Here is a 20,116-nt window from a genome sequence, read left to right on the forward strand (position 1 = left end):
CAACTTCCTTTCCGTCGATTTTTTTTCTCTTTTCTATGCCTTCTCGAAAGAAATTTAACATCAACGTGGACTTACGAGTACCTAGCGCAATTTCGAGGGCGACTCGATCCAGAGCCAAAGTCGAACGACGAAGGTGGTCGAGCGGCCGATGTGAAACAGGTCTGAGTGCCGTTTTTTAGCCCGAGGTTTTGATACTTGTCGGACCTTCGAAGGGTCGACGTACCGCCGTGGGAATGTCCCTTTTGAGGAAGAGGTTCCTGCATTGAGCTACCGGTGCCAAAGCATGTCGGCTTCGCGTTCAGTCGGCAGCGAGGTGCATGTATAACTTTGTCATTCGTCTCTGCATCATCGGTATGAGAATTGTTTTAATTTTCTGTCCTTTTTTACCGGCGATGCGCTGATTTTTTTGCTCTTTCGTTTGTTGAATTTTAACGGCTCCTTTGTCTCGCGGTGCTTTTCCTTGTACGGGAAGTCCGATGCTCGAGTGTCTGATCACCGTGGCACGATTACTTCGAACTTGGCTCAGGTTTAACAAATAAAGAAACGGGGTCAATAAATAAAGGCAGAGAGGAGGGAAGGTGAAAAAAAAAAAAAAAAATAAAACAAACGATGGAAGTAAACGAATAAAAAATAACGTCATTTCTTACCTCACGGATCTTTTACGTCGTGTATAAGGTGAGTCGGCCAATATCAATTTCAAATGTGCAGGAGTCTTAATACTTGGGCGACGAATGCCGCGTCGACTTGTTTTCTATACAAACATTTATTACGCTCGTGTTCGTGTATGCTTGCGTTATATCTTGCAGCACGTATTACGTGTTTGATTGGAAATTTTTAGTTTCAATTACCAACGCTGTATATCCGTACGTGTACACATAGTACTTTATTTTATTTTTTATTTTATTACCGATGTACGCGTGTATCGACGATTCCAATTACAGAAACAGCTATTATGGGTATATGTAGAGGTGACGTACGTATTACGTATTACATGATACATACGTGTATATATGTATTATATAAAATACACCTGAGACAAAAACCGCAAAAAACAATTTTGCTCAAAATGATGTTAGACTTACATTCGCATCGCGGTCATCGGCTTCTCGTATTATCGCGTCGAATCAATGCGACCCCGGCTGTAACTGTTACCTACGGTGAATAATGGAGATATGCGACTGTGGGAATAAGAAACGGTAAAACATTGACGATGGTTGTAAATATTTACAAAGCACATCTGGATCAGCGTTATTTGTCGATCTTCGTCACAGTTGTGCCGCATAAACGCGGGTGAGATTTAAAATTCACGAAATGGATCAGAGTCAGCCTGCAGCTGCTTTCGCGTCGGTTCTTGGTCTCTTGGTTCTGGTGTGCTCGAGCTGTTATTACACCGCGCTTATACCACATACGTAGATGTAGGTGTACGTACACGTATGCGCGCCCCGATCACCTGCCGTAAGTAACAACTCGATATTAATATTTCATGCCTGCCCACGCCCTGCGTTTTCATTCGTACACACTGACGTAGCTCCTGTACGAACCGATCATCTCGTGGACCACTGACCTTAACCCACTAACACATCTTCGGAGGCGCACTCTCGGCACAAAAGGGCTCCTCGAATCCCCCTCAATTCTGGACGATTGACGATACGACGAATCGTTCGTTCCTCACTCGTTTCAATCCGCTTCGTTCCGCCCGCCTGAACATGCCTAATTGCGAGTCGATTGTCCGCGTTTGTCACTGCGGGAGAAGAGAAGAGAATAAAGGAGTGGCGAGGAGAGGAGAGGAGAGGAAACCAGAGGAGAAGAGAAGAGGCCAACTCGGCATCTCCGCAGCTCAAAAGCCCGGACGCTTTGATCGCGAAGGTCGACAGTTTCCTGGCTCTCTTTTCTTATACCTATGTTGAGTTTGTATGTATGTATATATATCTTCTTTCTGCATGCATTAGTCCGGCTTGTGATACGAAGTGCAGCCATTTCGAGGGTGTAATAATCCAGGAGCATTCCACGCTTTATGGAATTTCAGTATTTGAGGTGAAAATGACCGTCAAGGAAAATGTTTATTCTACGTTACTGTATAGACAGTGTTTGTGATAAAACTCTCTGCTGTGAGTTGTTACAATCTACAACGCGATACTCAGATTACGAAGTCCGTGCAACAGCTTGCAGCGTGCGGATGAAACCAAATGTACGCAAGGTAAATTTCCTTTCCAGGTGCGTTATAACCCGGAGAGTACAGCCCTAATCACACGGGCAAAAGAGAAGGAGAAAGAGCAAGAGAGCCGCAGGTGTTGAATCCGATGTATCCGTCCGAGTCTCATTATCAATAGGAAGGATCCGCCGGCGATGCGAATCAATGATGTATGCCCGCGTGACCATAGGATAAGATTTACAATACGACGGTTACAGTCGGGCTGCATGGGCATGGGCACGGACAAGTAAGCACAGGAAAGCGCGTTGCTGGAGGCACGTGTTTGTCTTGGCTGCTTCACAAACAAGCCCCGCAGGGAACACGGGTACGCAGTTCCAGCTCTCGGATCGCACCCCGCGATCCGTCGATGCAACCAACCGTCGCACCTCGGAAGGTCTTCCGATACTCTATGGGGGGAGGGGATCTGTAAAAAGGCACATTGTACCTCTTGTTACACGTTGGCGTATATCCAGCGACGGCGGTAGATAACGAACGCCTTTGTACGCCTAGTCGCTGTTTCTCGGCTACTCCGGGGTGTCTGATACCTTACCTTCTTCTGCCTTGTACCTTATGCTCGCACGAAAAACGCAGGGATGCAGACGGTGCCGTTGGTGTGCCGAGGTTCCGGATAACGCAACGCAGAGAGACGTCGAGGCGAGCTGGGTCATCCATCGGGCACGTTGTTTGCGATTACGCTTGTCGCTCTCGCCAAGTGCTCCGAGTCGTCTCCTCTTGTACAGAGGTAGAGATTTTCGCACGCGGCGAGAGAGATCGGCGTGACACAATTTAGTAGGCATTGTTCGCTGACGTCGCGTCGTCGATTCTGATGTTGATGCGTTAACCGCGAAGACGTCGAATCGCGGTCTTATTCGTCCAAGGGATCAACGAGGTCTGGGAAGCAAAACTGCCGACAATGACCGAGAAGGAGGGAACAAAACGCTTGGGAAACTTCGAAACGGTAAAAATAGTGTATTGTGGCACAAGGAGGCAAACTCGGTCTTTTCGGGCTGAGCGTAAGTTTGCAATGTGAGTTTTAGGTGAGCCGAGGACTGATATTGCAGATACCTGAGATGAGAAAACTGTTACCTCCTTGTTGCACACGATTCTTTGTACAATAAGAGAGTTAGTTACGCGTTTTTTCACGAAGCACGAAATTGAGGTTAGGGTCGTGTAATGTCAGGTTTGTTCGCGACAGCGCACGCGCGCAACGCGGAAGAGACTACTTTTACTTTTTTAACCCCTAGGGCTCGAAAGTGGTATTTTCAGTACTCCGCGCATGCGCATACGTAGATTCACTCGACCTTCGTAGAAACGCTTACTTTGTGTACGGAAAATACGCGTGAAAACACGAGTAAAACAATTACCGTGTATTTGTCTTAAATTTACAATAAAAATTTGTGATTTTACTAAAATTTATAGAGAAAACAAAAAAAAAGTAATTTGAATTTAATAAATTTTGTAGTAAATTTATTGCAATTTTAACTTGAATGAAGGGTAGATGTATGGTGAATTCGCTGTTCCGTATGCGAATGAAACTTCCAGTACGGTATAGAAAGTTCCATAGAGAAATATTTAACGGTGTATGTAAAACCATGCACGATGCGGCCAGCAATGGTGTGTTACTAATTTTATACCTATGCGTGCGCGTTCGAGAACCACCGCATGCGAAACAACGACGTATTTTAACCGCAAACTATATTATACATCGGCGATGTGGCTTTTGCCAAAAGAATTTCTCAACCTCGACATTCTGCCGGCGTACAGCCGGGAACTTTATGCCGTATAGCTTTACGCGGTAGGGATATTGTCGCAATTATAAATTTTACGATACTCTTATCGAATGTACATCCGAGAATTTAAATTTCACGACGTATCTCAATTCGCGAGGAAATAAATATCTCCATTTTATAAAGAATTATAAATTGTCACGTATATTTACCCTTGTTGATTATATCCAAGTTCCGGGCAACGCTTTGTCTCCATGATAACATACATAGGTGTATTTGGGGAACAAATTTATACCGAATTAGAATAATTCAGATATAATGGTATATGGATTGTCGTTAACCGATGCTACAGGTTTCGCGAAAGAATTCGAGCTGACCAGTGATTTTCACGTAATAAGCCAAATTTCAATCAACATATGCCCGCGTTGAAAAATAATTAGGATCGGGTAATATTTTATGTTGAAAAAATAACCAAAAGTCTAGAACGTTTGTTTTACTCTCTAGAAAGTACAACGAGAGAATCTTTCACGTCTTGTCCGAGAGAGGTCAATGTGTGTAACCCGTTTTGTAATACTACTCCCTCCAGGTTAATGTGGTGGTCAACGAGTTGACGGTGCAAACAAACATGACTAAAGTATAACTAGAGAAATTAAACGAGAGGGAAACTGTCTCGGAGCTTCTCACAGAAACCAAAAGTTACTTACAGACACACGTAAGTTGTTCAACTATGCATTAGTCTGTTTAGCGTTTTACAAATATATATATATGTATATATATATGTATACAGAGCGGCAATGAAAATAAGAATTATGAAAGGCTAGGAGGTGTGCGAGAAATTTTGCAAACGAGCGCTAAGGATTACGTTAGAGACAATTAGCATACTTATCTATGAAGTGTTGAATTCTTGCTGCAAACTACTCAGGCGAGGAATCGCACTTCGCTCACGAAAAGGTCGGAAATGATCTGGGGAATATTAAATTATAAATTTCCACGGTCACCGGATGGTGCAGAAAACAAACATGAAGAAGCGACCGTTGGTGCATAACTATAAGTTGAACGAGTTTGCAGAGCGTGGGTGATACTCGCAATCATTGAAGCTTACCACAGTCGAGGCTTTCGCTATATTATATGTCGGGTATTCCACGTCAAATTAACAGCCCATGTACCTCAACTGCCCCGATTTTAATAATTTTTTAGTATGACGTTCCTACCGACCTAAAAGGGTCTCAAAATTTTTTTCAGATTTTTTTAGCTTCCGGTGAAACTTGAAAAAAAAATCGAAAAACCAATTCCGAAAACACCATTTTTATAAGTCTGAAAGTATTCACAATGATTCTATGATTTCAAACGTGATTTTTAAGCACCACACGATAATGGGATCTCAATATTTACTATTGTTGTCGCAAGTTTTCAGTTTTTCCATGCCAGAATTAGAGTTTTTTGTTTTTTTGTTTCTTTATTTCTTTATCCCAAGGTCACAGATCACGGAATGATGAAAATAATACGAATCTATTTAGATCAAGGCATATTAGGAGAAAACAAAAAAAACATAAGCAATCTGGACAAGGAATAACTATAGACGTACGAAAAAAGTAGTGAATATTGAGATCGCATTATCGAGTAGTGTTCAATAATTACATCATAAATCACAGAATCAGTGAATTTTTTCAGATGTAAAAAAATGGCGTTGTCGGAATTGGTTTTTAGATTTTTTTTCAAGCTTCATCAATGGTTAAAAAAAAAAATGTGAAAAAAATTCCAGCACCCTTTTTCGGATCGGTAAGAACATCGTACTAAAAAACTTTTAATATCGAAGGGGGTGAGGTACGTGGGCCGCTAATTTGACGTGGAATGCCCCACATACATGTAGGTATACTGCCAACGGCTGATCGTAGCGGAGAGACGGCCGAGGTTGATATTTCACGAAAGCCAGGTAATAATGCGAAATACAAATCGGCCGACTCTAGGGCCGAATTGAAGCCCGCGTTAATCGGACAGATTATTATCGTCACGCACCGGAGGACGCGAAAAGTGCTTCTTCCTTGTCACAAATAGCGGGGGCGAAGGTGCGACACGGATTATTCCGTCGGTCGCATGTTCGTCGACCACGTTCCGTTCCTTACGGGTGCAACGTGATAACGAGGGCAGACACACTCCGTTTTACCTAACTCGGGATACTCGGCTCTGTATACGCGGTGGCCGTAAACCCCCTTTTATCCCCGGTAATAACGCCTCGCACTTATGCGATAACTTGTGCAAGATAGCGCGCGCGTATGAGTGAGCGTGTGTAATAACCGCGGCGCAGAAAACGAAAGCCCTTTTAGCCTACTTGTATATAGATTCGAAAATTAGACGAGCTATAACGCGTCGCTATTTTATCGCACTGGGTTATTTATCGGGTACCTAGTTCGTTTTACGGGTCATTTGCGATTTACAACTGTCTCGGGGGACCCGGCAGAGTGAATTTTTTTACGCAATATTCCTGCTCGCTTCGCGAACGTCGGCTGAGTGTAGGTAGGGATTCTGATCATCCGAGAATACATCACGCCCATCTTGTTTCTCGTCGTTCGAATTGCACGTGTATCACATGTTGTGGGTATGGCAGAAAATGGAATTAGATCAGACGCCGTTGTGCTCCATGGAAGTTGTCTTACAGTAGCTTATTTCATTTCGATATACGGTGCGTGTGTTCGAGGTGTTCGTCTTGCGGTGTGCAGTGTTCGAACAAGCATAGAAAGGGAATAAGAATTTTCGGGATAATTTATTTAAACTTAAGGTGAAGACATTAATCGACCGTAAGTTGGAATTAGTGCTGACGCAGCGTCGTTATATAAGCACGTATAACGAATGACAAAAGATCGAAAAATGACTTTCTCATTCTGCCTTTTTGTACACATATCCAATGACGAGTAAAATTTCTGGACATTAGTGTCAACGGATGAAAAATGAAATTAGAATTGTTCAGAGGAAGTAGTTTGCACGAACGAGCGCGGTGATTAAATACATTCAATAACTACAATGTCGTGTAAATAAAAGTGCGACTCGGGGTGGCAAAAGTTTGGGCCGAATGCAGGGACGAAGGTTGAGACGTCGTCTCTACTGCGTTTGAAGTTAGGATAAATTTGAAAGGTTGTCGCGAGAGATGACCGAGAAGAGATTGCGAGTAAAGAAGAAAGTCAAATGCTCGTACCGCGCCTTATACACGGGCTGTAATATGTATAATATGTATAATATAACGAACGAACCAACCGCGTGCGAATGACTGCAACCGGTGATAACTCATCGTCGTTGTAACGTGACTTACATTAATCCGACGTCACCCCGAGTCCGGGTCTTGGATAATTTCTCCGTCACTCCAGAGTCCGTATTTATCACGCAGACTCCGCATCATCGTCTTCGGAACTGGTCCAGCCGGATGAAAACTCACTCCCCCGCATCCTCGCCGAAATTCGCCGACTACGAATTCTATGTACAAAGCTGCAGACTTTCGCCCGGCAACGAAACTCCGTGAGTGTAAATCAAATTTATTGTTATTGTACCTTTTTTTTTCCTTCCCTTTTAACTTGTTTCAAACAACGCTTGAGTTGAGGAAAGAGTCTCGTGGTTCTACGGGAGAAGCTTCCTCGATACGGTTAAAAATAATTTGACCAAACGCGTGGATGTGAAAGTTGAAGATAAAAAAAAATCTGGAAACCTCACGGAATCTTTACAGTCTGGAAAACTTGGCAACTTGTTTTTATCGTCGGTGAAAGGGAAAAAAGTATATGAAAATATGACTCGGATGCGGATAAGGCATTGTGACATTACAGATGCTATAAAAATTAGCGTTTCGGTAGAGATGAAGACTCCTTTTTATACCAAATTCGCGACGATTTTTATCGTGGTCTCTATAGTCGACAGGAACAAATTGAATTTCGGTTCCGTATAATTCGTCATCTTTATATACGCTTCGATTAATGGTGTTGTTTAAATCCTGCGGTGGTTGGAGTATATCGATCCGAAAATAACGAAAAAAGGGTTGACCGATTTTACCTGGGGAACAGTTATAGCTCCGTGAACTTACAAAGGAGGGAACCGAGACTCGGCGTTGTACAAACAACGTGGCCTGATATATCCGCGTGCACCTTGGACAAATGCATGCAACGTGTACGGTGCGCGAATGCGTGCGTATCTATCTGTATGCACGCGTACGTACGTGATCGTTACTTCATTATTCACAGCGAGTCCCGTGCGCCCCGTACCAACGGCTATTTATATAAAACCAGATCCCGCACAATGGCAACTTTCTACACCCACACAAGCTTAAACGGACGCGTGCGCCGCTGCCCGATGCTGACCGCATCCGGTGTGCACGAAAACACAACCAGTTCCTCGCTCTCGCCTGATCTGATCTAATTCCGTAAGGGTGTCGGCCATCCGACGTTACACGTACCGCGTTGTACGGAAGGCCGTTTTTCACCCAGCTGGAATTCTCGTGGATTTCTATTGTACGCGCGTAAAATGGCATCGCCAGATCCTGAAAATCGCATGTGTGTTACGTACGCAGCTATATGCGTATACGCATATATGCATGTATACGGGGAGATTCCGGATCTAGATAGACGAATGATGCATTATATGCGTAAGAATCGGCGCACTGTCGATCTACGGCACTTTCATCATCACGGGCGTATTTTACGCCGTGCAGTATCGTACAGGGACATTCTAATGTCGATACGCGAGTCAATTAACGAAAGTTGCGTATGTTTTTTTTTTTTTGTCATTGTGGAAATTTTTATATAATAGAATTCTAGCGTTGGATTTGGCGAAGGTGAGATATTTGAAGCAAAATCGTAAATTTTTCGTACGGGGGAAACGTTTCGAGGTGTTTTATATTTGTTCTCTTTATTCGTCAGTCGAATAATGGGTAAGGTTTTTCAAGCGGAAATTATTGTACAGTTTTCAGTCTCCGTTAACGGTACGATAATTTTGAAATGGCAGTATCGAATTGGTTTACCAAATTTGAAATATCATTGACGCGAAAGCTGGTGATAAACAAAAAGAGAGGGGAAAAAGAACAGTATTACCCGCGACAAAATGAAAAACGATACGAGCCAGAGAACCAGCTGTCTCCTGTCATACGCAGTGCGGATACATATCACAAAAGCAAACCTTCTACCGACCGAATCGACTTCCGAACCCGCGCTTTGACTGTAAATGTATTCGCTATGCCTGTATGCATCGTGTATGTATGTAGGTATGTAATATATAATGTAGACGATGCTTTTTATGCCCAGGGGAGATTCTGGCAGATGACGGTTCCTTCGCGGCGTCACATTCCGAGAAAATATTTTTTTATTTAAACCTCTCAGCTACGGGGATGATTTTTATTTATTCAAGCCTTTCACGGTAAGATCGAAAAGTCTGAAAGGTTGAGAGATTTTTCTTCGGCAGGCGATGGTAACACGACTCTTCGACCATTCCCGCGTCCATACTTATTTCCGCGTCTATAGAACAAGCATTCCGGTGGACTGTGTGCAAAACGTTTTTCGCGCGTAATAGGAACCGGATATGAGCAAGGATATATGTAATGGGTCGAACAATGACCCGGAAGTGACGGCGAATTACCGAGGCGCCGGGACACCGGTTCGTAAATTAAAGAATTTATGAAAATCTTTTACCCAAGCTGTGTGTAATTAAGGATGAAAAGTGACGTCAGGCGTAGACGGAGCTAAAGGTGTTTCAGGATTCTGCTGATTAATCAGCGAGTAGGTCATCGGATTTTAACATCTCCTCAATCCGTCCGGGCGTAAAACTTGGACGATTATATTCGGGGAGATTGTTGGTACCGGTGGTAATTATATAAGTAATCAAACGAGTTGACTTATCGTCGGGGTTTCGTAAGTTTGAAAATCTGTTTCATGTTCCTTTGTTTGAGTTCTCCCACCCTTTCATCTACCTATCTTCTTTTTAACCTTTTCTCCATTTACCTTCCAGTTATTTGATCTTCTATATTGCCTCTGCAAGTTCACTCGTTTGGAAGAGAGCTAGCAGGAGAGACACCGAGGAGAGAGAAGGTCGACCGCTTCCGACTGTACATATATTGGATTTTAAAATAAATGAACTCGGAGCAAGCGCTGAGTAATTCAATAGACCGGAATAGAAAGATTCAGGTGACGTTACTCCGTATAATCGGGGACAGAGACTGTTGAATGACCTCGGTCACAAATAGGTACAGAATTTTTCCTCGCGTATTATAGTGAAATATCAGCAAGTGTGCCGTGTCATTTCTGACTTGTTAATTTAGTCGCGAGGGTAAGCATGCAGCAATAACTGTATCGTCGGCATTGCCGTTTCATTTTGCTTGTCAACGTTTTATTGTTAGCTTGGTCCTGTGTTCACGGTCCGTCTCGAACTAAGCGCAACAACGACCGAGATAGGAAATTACGGAATGTTGAATCGCTTCGCTTCGCCCTTCGGCTTACGATGTTTGCGCCCGAGGCCAGAGACGGCGAATTACGCTTGTCTGTTAGTCCTCAAAACGAGCTAACGAACGAATTAGGAACAAATTAAGAATCAGGCAGGCGCAGCTCGCAGAAACGACGTCGCTCAAGCGCGAATATAACAAGGTGGACGAATGATCGAAGAAAATTAAACCTCTACCTGCACATCGACAATGAGCTATTGGCCAAGTGGTCAGGTCATTGAGAAGTCAGTCAGAGATACTTCTCAATTTCTTCACTTACCGACTTCGAATTGGCTGTCGTTAATTGGTAGTCGGTTTGCAGAAATCTTCGAACTTTATTCACGGATTCGTGTAGTCTGAAAATTAGGACGCAGAAAGTGATTGGAACGAAGTTTGTCTTGTACGGGGTGAAACGAGTCGATGTCCACCAACGATAAGTTTTGAAAGCACTTATAACACACCACGCAATCTCGTAACTTCAGCTGTCCATATGAGGCATGGACCGGCTCGTCAAAGCCAAAAGCTTCGCTACGTTCAACGTTAAGATATACACGTAAATTTATATCCGTATGAGAAAGTCTCGCGAAGCCTCGGTAGACGGGCTTAAGAGCTTGTTAAGAGGGAAGAAGACGAAGAAGAAGAGGAGGGCGAAGACGACGAGGAGGAATAAAAAGGAAAAAACAATCGCAAGAAGGCTTACTACCTGACTGACTGCATGTACCTGTAGTTATAGAAGCTGATACAGGGAGTTGAGAATCGGGTATGGATGGTACGTGGTTGGTACATCAATACCTCATTACTGCAGGATGTGCATCGTTCCCAAAGAGTATACGCCGGTGTTCATTAGACGGCAATATGCAAGATTCTCGCATCCATCGAACACAATGGATACTCTGTACCATGGTGCGTTAACTGCGCGCTTAGGAACTCCCCAACTCCCCGTATCGTTTCGACGGTATTTTGCAACCGTCGATAAGCCCCGTTCCCTCTATAAGATTTTATAGCACCGCTCTTAAAAGACTCGAAAGTCTTTCTGGCCGTAGGTACAGAGATTCGCACTAATAAAATTATCCTCAAACGGCCTGCGACGACGCTTCGAGACCTCTTACACGTGCTGGATATTATTACGCCGATGGCGATTCGCACCTTCCTCGTCACAACTCGTAAATGATGAACGATACGCAAATTAGCCAATTACATTCTGAATCATATACGCGTCGTATGATAAAGGATCCCAGGTAGCACGTATTCACGTCTCGTAATTATACTCTAAAAGTACTTCGAAATACTTATACCGATGATAAAAAATCAGTAAAATTAATCGGATATCATCAATCCGCAGTTTATCGATGATTGACAACTTGTAACCGTTAATGAGGATAAATTACCACTTTACCGTAAAAGGTCTGAGAGATAAAGGCGTCTCTTGAAATTTCTCAGAAGAGCATAGGCTATCTGAGAACTGAGGAAATTTTTATACGTACCTGTTGTATTAACAACTACATCGGGCTCCGACGAAAGTCAATACAGCTCAAGACTGAATCCAGTGAGAAACGGACAGCTGAGAAACTTGTTGCGAACAAATAGAGAAAAGAAGACCTTTCGTCCCACTTCCCGATTAATTCCGTGATAAAGAAGGAAAGTTTTTTTGGCGAATTGAATCTATGATCGGTCAATCGAGATTCGGACATTACAGCATGAAGTAACGTCGACTTTTAAAAAAAGAAAAAAAACGAAAAAAAAACAGGCTGCCTCGTGATATCGGCACTCTGTATCATATTTTTATACTCTTATCGATTAGATTTGATAAGAATAGGTTTGAAATACTTTTTCATCATGTTGCGATGAATTCCGCGCCCGTTTTTCACGTCCCAGGGTAAACAAAAGTAATCCCGTAACGTCAAACTCATCGTTGAACGACGTCGTCACCGATCGAGTTCGTCTATAAACAAATGAAAACTTTGCAGTGAATCCGCGGTAACGTCGCGGCGTCGAAACGATGCTACTGACAATAAATACAACTTTTCCTGTGCGGCGTATCGAGCCGGCAGTCAGAGGTGGTTTCTTCGCATAATCCATGAGAACTTGAGAATCGCATTTGCACACCGAATGGAAAGTTCCAATTATACCTATACCTACCTCTTCGCGATCCCTTCTACCTCTCTCTTTCTCTTGCTGACTGCGACGATCTATTTTTAGAAGACATCCTCCACCGATGGATGTCAATGCTTTTGTGCCTCATTTAAGTCACAAGGATTCTACCTCTGGAGGACTTCTTCGCGGTGTTGTAAACACGCGGGAGATGAAAAAAAGGCGTCAACTTATACCGTCGAGCAAGTCTTTCCAGCATCCATTTCGTCGTATCGAACTACGTCGAGAAGTGTCCGTGTTTTCTAAGGATCGTCGTCCTGCACGAATCTCGTAGTGTTCCTCGCAACGTCGTTTTAGTACTGCTTTCGTAAAATTCGAATATCGAGAAGAAGAGCTCTAGAATTTTTTTGACAATTTTATAATCCGCATACTTTTCACGAATATAAAACTTTGGGAATCGATCTTTTTTTTAATCTCAATACACAGCGTCTCCGTATGACAGCGAATCGAAGAAGTTCGCTACATCGGTCTGTTTATACGACGATAATATATCAATCATGAAGGAACAACCGATGTGAGAAGTGGAAAAAAAATAAAATAAATAAATAACAGTGTATCATTAAAATAAACACACAACCGAATAAAACGAATTCGGTTGAAAAAACCAGCACCTAACGAATCCCACGGCGAGTATACACGAATGTGATCCCGGGGGGCTTTTATAGAAGGGTATGGGGGACGGGAGGGAGAGCCTGGTGGGAATAAATAGGAAATGACGGGGGTAAAAAATTAATGAAACAAGAGTAAAAAATGGCGACACTCGTGCCTTAGGAATCCTGCCTGGCAAGGCCAAGGAACGGCCTAGCCGGCGGCTATGTAAAACCACGTTCGTCTTTCTTGTCCGTCTGTGTACGTGTCTGCGTCGTCCACGTTGTCTGTCCGCGACCCGCGGTACGGGTATAAATATACGCGGATGAGGCACAGAACCCGTGTGCAGCTATTACGTGCACGTATCGAGGCATACAGGGCCTTTCAATATCGTGCCTAGGTTACAGGCAAATACTTTCGCATTATGACCAAACTGTACCACGTCTCCGGTACCAGGCGACGTTGACCCCCCAGTTCGTCAAGAGGATACAACAGGTAGGCATTGCATCGCTGGCCACCTTGTCGCAAACACCTCGCGGAACCGTTGACTCTGTACGGAGTGTAATTACGGTTGGAAAAAAGGAATATCGCGGAAGCGTAAAAAGGTTTAACGGTTCCGTGGCACGACGCGGTGCAATTTCTAAATCGACCTGTGCACACCTTTGATCATCTCACGATAAGCTTCACTTTCCCTCGCCAACCATCGTCGTCTAAGATTCCTTTTTACGTTGTTTTTCATTCTTTTTTTTTTTTTTTTTAAATTTTTTTCTTACTCTTGCCTCTTGCCATTCGACTTGCACTTGGAAGTCCCGCGAGTACGAGTCTCACCGACTCTGGAGGCACGGTAGAGGTGTATAAAGCACATAGAGATTTTTCTCGTTCGAAGGTCCTTTTCATTCCGTGTTTACCGTTAGTTTTCGATTTAACTTTTATGATTATGTTTATACCGAATGAAAGACAGAAGTGACGACCATTTGATGGGCACTCGTCAATTTGTTGATAGGTTTTCGATGTTTTCCGCCGCTTGAATACCGGCGTGATACTAATTGTCGATGTAAGATTTCGTCTACTTCGGGTCGACCGCAGAATGATCAGTTCTTGGTGATTGGATTATTGCCGATTTATAGACGGTCCCCTCAATCAACCTGCAATAACGTAGATCTTTTGATGGAATAATTTTTTTTTCGTTCCAAACGAATAGGAGGACTACGTTCAATTTCGATTTGTTCGTCCAGTCCCGCTGCTGAATTACTTGTGGAAAAAAATTTACCGCGGTCCATTAACTTGTACTAATCGAGAAAAGATTACAGCGAATCTTATTGAATCAAATTGCCGGGCATTTCTGACGACGGCCTGCTTGAAGGTTCGTGCAAAAGGTCGAGCAATTAGGTTTCACTTTTTTCATACAGTGACGAGGCTACTCCCAAATTCATAGAGAAAGATCGGTGTCGTAGAAAATTGTCGGACACTGCATTGTACATTGATGAACATTTTTTTCGACAAGTTACGATCACCAAAATTTTCTCTATTCGAAAATTTCATGGAATGCCGCAGGCTGTACCGAACGAAGCACCGGATAGTTTCAATCTACACGCTCCGACGGATCCGAGATCGTATTTTGAAGATAAGTATCTCTTAACCCACGGATTAACGTAACAACGCAACAAGTTGGCTTCCAATGTGTCGTTGAGCGAATGACGAGCCGTTCATTGCGCGGCAGCTAGAAGTTTCCTCTCTATTTTCTATCATCTAACGTGAATTGAAGTGACACTCTAGCGCAGTGTTTCGCTTGGCTTGAAGGTAATTTTTATCACTTTGAGGAAAGATTCTGTCGCATTATTTATTCATTCTTAACTCAATTCCGGCACCTTGACAAATGATTGAATTATACTTTCACGTTGTAGAAATGTCGACGACGGGAAGCCTTTCCTTACCACCAGATGTTCGTACCATTAGACGGCGACACCATGTAATTCCGTCTGGCGTGTGTCAAGCAGAACTTCGATAATGTTCGACCGGTATGACGATTACGTGCAATGACTGTAGTTTTATTTTATTCTTTTCGTTTTTCTCTTCGCGTTTACTAATTGTTTCATTGTAAGAATAAGTAGCTGTAGTGTTCAAACTGTTTCGACATTTCTCGCTAATCCGTTTTCTAACTTTGTTGCTTATTTATAGCATTGTGAATTGCAGGCTCAATTTTCTTCACCGATTCGGTCACACCAGTATAGTTTAATGTAGTCACACCGCTCAATTGGGACGTATATCTCGTGAAATCTCTGCTCCGGTACCGCAGTAATAATCATTAAACATTGTTCGATAATCGAGTGTCTCTGCTGAACACGTAATAAAATCAAGAGAGTTGTTACATCTGTCGAAACTTACATCGAATCTGTACGAATTGCATTTCTTGGATTATTCAAGCCACGTTCGCTTTTAAATTTCCTAATATAATTCTTTCGATTCCCGCACACGTTTATGCATAAATTATTCTTTTGCTTTGTTACAGTGGAAATCAGATCATATTCACAGTATTAGGATATGTAAAATTATCCTTCTATATTACTTATATTTTTCACTACGTATCGTTGTAACGCACATTACTTTATAGATTGAAAATTTTTCGACATACGTTGAATTAATTTTGAAATTATGTTTCATGTATTTAGCTGATGTCCATAGAAGTACAGTCTTTCGTAACGAATAATATACAAACAACGTCGATTTCACGACGACGCGACGCGGATCCAGTCGTCAAAATAATTGCGCTCGAGGCTTTTACCCGGGGTCTATCTGTCAGCGGTAGGACGGAATCGTAGCGAAACCTGATCAAGTACAACTTGATTCAACCTTTGACATTAAAAATCGAACGCTCTTTCACGATTGAAATTGTACCAAGAATCGGTACGCGACCCTGGCATACTAAACTCTATCTTTCGAATGAAATCGTAAGTGACGACGAGTCGTCAGCATAGGTCAAGTATACGAACTGGTTTTGGGGATCCACGAAGATGCTAATACAATTATCTACGGTCGATGTATTATTAATTTCGAATGACGGTTATCTTTCCACGGATGAACTGCGAAAGCCTCAATCCGAGCAAATTTCTACGACTTGACGTAACTCGTCAAGTCGGAGTTTAAACGACCGTACGTTCATTTTCTGTAATATGGGGTACGTTTACGACTCGTGTGCATGTCTAGCACACGCGGCACAGAGTAAGAGACACGTGTAAGTATGTCAGGGTCGTAGGATCGAGCTGCAATCGCGAGTGTGCAGGCACTTCTGGAGTACAAGAGAGCGCGTGCACGCCCGAGACGGTGGATCGAATGAAAATGTCTCTTGCGCAGGAACGAAAGTGGAAAATGTAACAAAGGAGTCGAATTCCACGGCATCTGCAACGATACTGCACAGCAGCACCGGCATAAATTGGAGAACGCGCAAGTATGCGGTGCAACTGCAACGACGCCGCACGTCGAGAGGTGGTAACTGGGATTTTATCAGCCCTGCATCTTAGCCCTAACCGCGGATTCGAATTACACGAGTAGAGTGGTCGGAATAAACTATTTATAAAATTGTGAAATGCCAACTATAGTTTATTTGTCAAGCAAGGTAGATTTTCAGTCTCAGCCGCGGATACGAATTTGCAAGAGTAAAGTTGAGCAAAAATCGAAAACACCCTAGTCATTGTTGGAAATGGTAAACTAAACTGGAATATGAAATTTCAATCGTTGATTTTTATCGTTTTTCAAGTAAGGTAGAACTCCAGTCGCAGCGACGAATTTAAATAACCAGAGTAAAGTGGTCGAAATGAATTGTGCTCTACAAAATAAGGAAATCAGGAAGGCTCGTTATCGTTAGAAACGGTAGATCAGATCGAAATATGAAGTTTTATCGATCTGTTTGAGGGGTGAACCGCTCTTGATATCCGATGTACAACAGCGTGTCAAGTCTTTGAAATCTTTGTAGTCCCGCGAAGTCTCGAACGGCTCCCGGTTTGCCGTGAAAACTGCCTGTCGCGTGTCTTCCACCCGAGAGTTACTCGTAGCTGTAAACACTTATTTTTTCAATCCCCACAGCGCCGGCCACTCCGCTGAAACGATACGTGTTATGCCTGCGTTATTTCCACGGCACGCGAGGCTGCGATCGCCAGACGCATAACTTTACGAGTTCCTATCATGCGCTCAAATCGGGATTCGTATTTATCGCGTTAGGTTCATTACACGCAGGTATATGCGAGAAAAAAAAAATTCGTCTCTGGTTGTATCGAGTTTTTGCACTTTTACGTGGATGAAAGGAGTTTCTCTTCATTTGTGAAAACTGTTGGCGCCATATTGGACTCAACGAACTGTGCGATAATCGCAGAGTACGAATGCTTAGTTTGTCGCGTTTACTCGCAGTGTCAAATTAATATTTGGCGGGAGATTTCTCTCTTTCGAGTATCTTGGACCAAAAATCTCGGACACGATGGATTATGTCATTCCTTTTATAATTAAACCTTTTCGTCGATCGACTTAATATTTCGGTCCAATCGGCATCTCGTTACTTCGAGGTCGATACAGTGTAAACGTTAATTATCGTTATGGAAAAGCCAGATGAGAACAGCTCTGCTGGATTCATCAAATATTTACCGATGTATACCTATACCTGAGGTAATAATCGAAATGAGCGCGATACAGCCACGGAAGTGTTTAAAGAGCAGCTGCTTTATCATAGCGCATTGGAAGCTCTGGCGAACCGGAAACGGGGTGTGCGTTCGAGTCGGTCGTCGCATAGTCCGGAAGTACTGATGCGCTCAATGCTTTACTTCCTGCGAGGCCAGCAACGAGACACATCATGGTCCCCACTGCGTGTATTGATGCGTGAGATCAAAGCATGTTGCAGCTGCTTTGCCCGTGATGAACATATTGTATCCAGATCTTTATTAGGCGAGGATGCGTTTTCGATATCCTGTATATCTATCAGTGTGCGATGGACCCTCCGGCATACAGACATTAGTTAATTAACTATCGAGAATATCGAGGCATCGACAATTGTTACGAGGGTCGCTTTGAGCGCCGAGTTTAATGTCCGGTGAATTTTCCGATTCACTCACGCTTTTGCCTCTATCGAGAAACCTAATTTATATAAATAGTAATACGAAATTATAACGATTAGATATCGTAATTGTTAAATATTATCAATTTTTCTACGAGCGGAAAAAATTTATAATTTCAACCTGTTTCGAATGGTGGACAGATTTCAGCGTACGTAGTTCAATCACTGTCGATTTCATAATCAAATATACCGTGCGATATCCCGGATTTTCAACAGTGGAATTAAATCACTCACACCGATCGCGCGGAATCGAATTATACACGATGTCGCGCAACTCGCATTTTAATATGACTCGAAACGAATTTGATTCATCTCGCGCAGTGTCGTTAAACTACTGGCAGTAGACCATCGATTTTCTTTTGGTCCTTCTTTTAACTGTCCGTTAAGTTGACGCCATTTTCTACAATAATCTCATGCAGAGAGAGAAAGCGCTAATACACAGGGGACACAGTGGAATGAAAAATGGAAAAACAAAAGCAAAGAAAAATCTTGTGAAAGTTATACAAAAATATGAAATAGTACCTACGTAGAGACTGACAGGGAATTTATCCAATCTGCCTAATTGATTCAATCGAACAATTTATTTTCCGCCAGTACATTTCAGTTAAACTTCACCGGTAGCTTCTTCGAATACTAATTTTGTTTTCGTTTATTTTTCACCAAAAAATCCCGTTCATCTTAGCATAGCTAATTGCTTGTTGTATCCTCGATCCCCTGTCACTGTATATCCCACGTATATCCCTGTGCACAAACATAGTAGAATCGGAGTGAATCGATACTTCGGCCCACCCTCTATAAATAATTAAAGAGCCAACTTCTCCGTAATCCTATCCCCATTCCGAGCTTGTCGGGTTACGGACACAGAAATGAGGTGAAGGTGATCGCAGACTGCTCTGAAATATTGACGCAGGCTTACCGCTTGCCGGTGGATGTGGCAGATATGATCGTACGGCTACTTCACATTTCCATTTCTCTCAGATATATACGTTATGTGCTTATACCTAACTTGATTCTATTCTTCGTTTCGTTAATTAACGTCAATTATATCTGAAATCATATTCATCGGGAAATTAATTATCCTTCGGTTGAATGGATTTTGGTATTAAGATTTTAATTGCTGTAATGCTGCAGTAAAAAAGGCGGTGGGAAAAATAACCGAGAATACTCTTGAATATTGAACTCCTGTGTATAAAATTCGGTGATTCTTCAAGGATAAAAGTTTCATTTATTATTCGTGTATAAATACATCTCATCATTTTCGCCTGTGGTGTCTTTGATGAAAATTGCTACTAATGACGTGTCTTCTTCAGACGACGCGTAGTAAGAATCTGTTCAATGAGAAAGCACTACATATCTGGTGTTGGTGGTTTGGGAAACACCCGCGAGAAACGTTGTAAAGCAAACTTTTTTCCTGTTGATGAATATTTGAAAAGAACCGGAAACGAGGTCAGCCACGTGCGCTAAATTACTAACAATAAGCCGACTCCACGGTGCATTACTATCGCTTCACTACATCGGATATGCTTGTGCCTCACTGTGAAGCTGCGGTTACGACATCCGGATACGAAAAATCTGAAAGGATTCACGGTCGCTCATCGCCTCTTCGCTTCCGAAACTTCTCGAATTTTTACACGCGTCGTAATTCGATACAAATCAAGTTCATCTCAACTTCTCCAAGTGGATTATCGACATTTTTAATGTTCCTTGTCACCTCAGGGATAATAAACTCGATATCGATCTATCAACGGCGAGAACTATTCTTCGTTAAAAAAATACAAATGAAATAAAAAACACAGCCTGGTTTTGTACACGGTTTTCCGTGTATGCCGATCCTCGTAGTCCTAAGAGCGCCCTAAATTCATAGACTTTACAGCCCAGCACTTATACAACGAGCACCAACTGCTCCGTCGCCACCT

General features: G+C 42.7%; 1 protein-coding gene and 1 long non-coding RNA gene across 7 annotated transcripts in view; one reads left to right on the top strand and one right to left on the bottom strand.

Moving 5' to 3' along the window:
• LOC124178727 overlaps positions 1-20,116 on the top strand; it is a 78,181-nt gene that overhangs the window by 50,164 nt on the left and 7,901 nt on the right. The window contains exon 1 of one of the 6 annotated variants that reach the window (XM_046562297.1): positions 2,172-2,197. The exons of 3 other annotated variants lie outside the window; for them this stretch is intronic. In XM_046562297.1, the coding sequence (XP_046418253.1) occupies positions 2,187-2,197 (11 nt within the window). In that variant the 5' untranslated portion in view covers positions 2,172-2,186. Of the gene's footprint in view, positions 1-2,171; positions 2,198-7,333; positions 7,426-15,094; positions 15,121-20,116 lie in introns of those variants that run through there. 2 more of the 6 variants (XM_046562293.1, XM_046562296.1) reach the window with 2 other exon arrangements.
• On the bottom strand, positions 2,066-7,352 carry LOC124178730. The gene is made up of 3 exons (XR_006869885.1): positions 7,223-7,352; positions 2,742-3,082; positions 2,066-2,615 (listed from the first exon to the last, which is right to left on the bottom strand). It is a non-coding gene; the product is annotated as an uncharacterized LOC124178730 (long non-coding RNA).

Source organism: Neodiprion fabricii, chromosome 3 (genome assembly GCF_021155785.1).
Source record: "Neodiprion fabricii isolate iyNeoFabr1 chromosome 3, iyNeoFabr1.1, whole genome shotgun sequence".
Taxonomy (NCBI): domain Eukaryota; kingdom Metazoa; phylum Arthropoda; class Insecta; order Hymenoptera; family Diprionidae; genus Neodiprion; species Neodiprion fabricii.